Source organism: Aptenodytes forsteri, unplaced genomic scaffold (genome assembly GCF_000699145.1).
Source record: "Aptenodytes forsteri isolate BGI_AS27 unplaced genomic scaffold, ASM69914v1 Scaffold99, whole genome shotgun sequence".
Classification (NCBI taxonomy): domain Eukaryota; kingdom Metazoa; phylum Chordata; class Aves; order Sphenisciformes; family Spheniscidae; genus Aptenodytes; species Aptenodytes forsteri.
Window position 1 is genome coordinate 214,752 of NW_008795321.1, and position 4,214 is coordinate 218,965.

The 4,214-nt window shown below is 43.2% G+C and overlaps 1 protein-coding gene across 1 annotated transcript; it reads left to right on the forward strand.

Moving 5' to 3' along the window:
• The first annotated feature begins 900 nt into the window (after positions 1–900).
• ENC1 (ectodermal-neural cortex 1) lies at positions 901–2,701 on the forward strand. Its single transcript, XM_009279921.2, has one exon. It carries the CDS (start codon positions 907–909, stop codon positions 2,674–2,676), a length of 1,770 nt encoding a protein of 589 aa, XP_009278196.1. The 5' UTR covers positions 901–906; the 3' UTR covers positions 2,677–2,701.
• Positions 2,702–4,214: the final 1,513 nt, after the last annotated feature.

The following is a 4,214-nucleotide window of genomic DNA, read 5'->3' on the forward strand; positions in this document are numbered from 1 at the left end:
CATGGCAGATAACAGTAACATTCACCTCCAAACAGGGACCAAACAGCATTGTGTTTGTTAGGAGCAGGGTAGAATAGGATATGTCTTGTGTTTTATGTCTCCTCCAAACCTCAAAATGAACCAATGGCTTGTGCTCTGAGTACCTGACTCTCGAGGTAGCTTCAGAGGCGATGCCTCGGTGACTTCAGTTGATAGTCAAAACACATTTTTCTGCTGACTCTGCCTGTGTATATGCTATATCACTATAACAGGTGGCCGCTGGCAGAGTTCAAGATGTAAACTCTAAAACTCACTCGTTGTATTTTTTTCAAAGATTTCGCAAGTGTAAATTTATGATTGTTGTTAGGTTTTTATTTTAAAGTTCCCTTTTTTCATTCTCTGTGGTTGTATATGGAATCATTATACCAAAGGGAAGCTTCCTAATGGGATTAGTAGGTTTTTGTTCCCCGTGCAGCTTTTGACATTCCTTAGGTATTCTGTCTGGTAGCTCTTCCTGCTATGATTCAGTACAGGAGAATGTTTCAAGCATGTGCATGTGTACATATGTAATGAATCAGCTGGTCTAGGTTGGGGAAGGGTGAGAAAATCAGTCCTGGTTCCTTTTCTTTCTCCTCCGACTTACTTGCTTACTGTATTGCTGTGAAAGTTGGAGATCAGGTTTCCCAAGATAAACCTGCTCTTGGGCAACAAATTTAGAATATGTCATTTATGAAACTCGTCTTACAAAAAACCAAACACATGCCAAAGGTAGATGCAATTCTCTGTCCACTCATCTATAAATTAAGGCTTTTTTCCCCATCTTATAGTGAATAATAGATACACTTTTTGGTATGTAAAAATAATAATGAATTTAACTGTCTCATTAATCTTACTAATTTTTTTCTTTGTTTATAGGTGTGAAAGAAAATGTCAGTCAGCATGCATGAAAATCGCAAATCTAGGGCCAGTACTGGCTCCATAAACATATACTTGTTCCACAAGTCATCCTATGCTGATAGTGTCCTTACTCACCTGAACCTTCTGCGTCAGCAGCGTCTCTTTACAGATGTACTTCTCCACGCTGGGAACAGGTCGTTCCCCTGCCACAGAGCCGTTCTAGCTGCTTGTAGCCGCTATTTCGAAGCAATGTTCAGTGGAGGACTGAAGGAGAGCCAGGACAGTGAAGTCAACTTTCATAATTCGATTCACCCGGAAGTCTTGGAGCTTCTTCTGGACTACGCATATTCCTCCAGGGTTATCATCAATGAGGAGAACGCAGAGTCGCTGCTGGAGGCCGGCGACATGCTGGAGTTTCAGGACATTCGGGATGCTTGTGCAGAGTTTCTGGAGAAGAACCTTCATCCCACTAACTGTCTCGGCATGCTGCTGCTGTCAGATGCTCACCAGTGCACCAAGCTGTACGAACTCTCTTGGAGGATGTGCCTGAGCAACTTCCAGAGTATCAGTAAAAGTGAAGACTTCCTCCAGCTGCCAAAAGACATGGTAGTGCAGCTCCTTTCCAGTGAAGAATTAGAAACTGAAGATGAAAGGCTGGTATATGAATCAGCTATCAACTGGGTCAGCTATGACCTGAGTAAGCGTCACTGTTATCTGCCCGAGCTATTGCAGACGGTGAGACTGGCGCTCTTGCCAGCCATATACCTTATGGAGAATGTGGCCATGGAAGAACTTATCACCAAACAAAGGAAGAGCAAAGAGATTGTAGAAGAATCGATAAGATGCAAGTTAAAGATCTTACAGAATGATGGAGTGGTCACTAGTTTGTGTGCCAGACCCCGTAAAACTGGCCATTCGCTTTTTCTTTTGGGTGGCCAAACCTTTATGTGTGACAAGCTGTACCTGGTGGACCAAAAGGCAAAGGAGATCATTCCAAAGGCCGACATACCAAGTCCACGGAAAGAGTTCAGTGCTTGTGCCATAGGCTGCAAAGTGTATATCACCGGGGGACGAGGGTCAGAAAACGGAGTCTCCAAAGACGTGTGGGTGTATGACACCCTTCACGAGGAGTGGTCGAAGGCTGCTCCCATGCTGGTAGCTAGGTTTGGGCATGGCTCTGCTGAACTTAAGCACTGTTTGTATGTAGTAGGAGGACACACTGCAGCAACTGGTTGCCTTCCAGCTTCCCCTTCAGTATCCTTAAAGCAAGTAGAACAATATGACCCCGTGACCAACAAATGGACCATGGTTGCCCCACTGCGAGAGGGAGTAAGCAATGCAGCTGTAGTCAGCGCAAAGCTTAAGCTGTTTGCTTTTGGAGGTACCAGCGTTAGCCATGACAAGCTGCCCAAAGTTCAGTGCTACGATCAGTGTGAAAACAGATGGACAGTACCAGCCACCTGCCCCCAGCCCTGGCGCTACACAGCTGCAGCTGTTCTGGGTAACCAGATTTTTATTATGGGCGGAGATACTGAATTCTCTGCGTGCTCTGCTTATAAATTCAACAGTGAGACATACCAGTGGACTAAGGTGGGAGATGTGACAGCTAAGCGAATGAGCTGCCACGCAGTGGCATCTGGAAACAAATTGTATGTGGTTGGAGGCTACTTTGGCATTCAGAGGTGCAAAACGTTGGACTGCTACGATCCCACATTAGATGTATGGAACAGCATAACAACTGTGCCCTATTCGTTAATTCCCACGGCATTTGTCAGCACATGGAAGCACCTCCCCTCATAATTGTGTGTATGTTGCAATTACAAATTATCAGGTAAGAAATAGTACCTTTGAATTCCACTGTAATAATGCTTTTCACAAAGCTTTTCAGCAGCAGCTCTGAGGAGGGTGAGTATATTCGACCCAATTTTACAGCTGGAGTAACTGAGGCACATATATTCACGGGCTGTTGTAAGCCAGGCACCATGTGTGTGACAAAGCCAGATGCTGGAAGTAGTTTGCCGCATATCTTGCAGCCACTTCTCTTTATGAGGCCTTTTCCTGCATGATTTAGATGTTGAAAACATCTCAGTCCTTTACTTGTGTGGAAGTGCAGATAATTTGGAAATTGAATCCTGCTCTGCATTTAGAGACTAAAACACCTGCCGAACAAGGGTTTGGTGCCATTCTCCTGACAACAGAGGCCAGGTCACTCCATATATCCAGTAACAGTGCCCAAAAAATATACTGTAAATTCTGATCTGAAGCCTGGTAGTGAATTCACTTGAATTTCCAGGCAGAGAGCATGCTTTCTCCATGCAGACAGCCTTTGAGGAAACTTGCTGTCATATGAAAGGTGTTTTACAGGCACTTCAGGCCTAATTTTCCATCTCACCTAGACAGGATGGTTGCACCTGCATGGGCTAAGGTTGCATTTGCTCCTTTGATATACTTTAAAATACAGATTTTTCAAAATAGTTATGGTCATATATGTTGGACTAGATATAGTGTCGGGAAGACATATAATTAGTATTGCTGGCTGAAATAATTACCAGTCTATAGCACACACTGTTCCAAAACAATTTAATTATACATAATGGGCCAAGCTCTTACCAGGTGCAACTTCAGCATTGTATCTTCTCACAAGCAAGTCTGAATTTGGCCTTGCTTGTTTTGGTTGTTGTGAATTTCTGATTTTTAGGAGGAGGGGAGAAAAGGTTCATGAAAAAACTCGCTAAAAAATATGGGTACCTACACATTATTTTTCAAATCTGTTTTTTCTTGCTAACTACTAACTGTTGCTTCAACTATTACTAATTTATCCTCATTTTTATCTTTTCTAGAGATACATCACTTAAAATAAGCCACAGACTTTTCCAGAACTATTAGGGTGTGTATTTTGCAACAAATCTGGCAGACTCCCGTTCATGTTGTGGTGCTCTTTTCCCCCGCTCCCCCCTTGAGACTTCAGTACAGAATCACAGTTACCACCAGCCAACCAAACAAATATAGTGGCATGCTTAATCCTAAATAATCCATGCCCTGTGAGTGGTAGTTTCTTTTTTGGATTTGAACAGTATATAGTGTAACCATGAAGGCAGGCAGGTTAGAAGGAACAAGGCAAATACAGTTGCAGTAATTAAATGAGCTCTGCCTTTGCATCTAAAAGGATGTCCAGACTGATGGAGGTTCTCCAGAAAATAGGAAGAATACCTTGTGTATAAAGACTTCCCTAGGTTCTTCTGTTTGGGACAGATCATATTCTTCTTCTGGTATCTTTTGCAGCTAGAGGCATTTGCCTGACTCTTGCAGTAAACACGAAACCCAAATGTCTTTGAAGC

Bases quoted from the DNA above. Each gene is read 5' to 3' on its own strand.
- ENC1 (XM_009279921.2), top strand. From the start codon at position 907: ATGTCAGTCAGCATGCATGAAAATCGCAAATCTAGGGCCAGTACTGGC.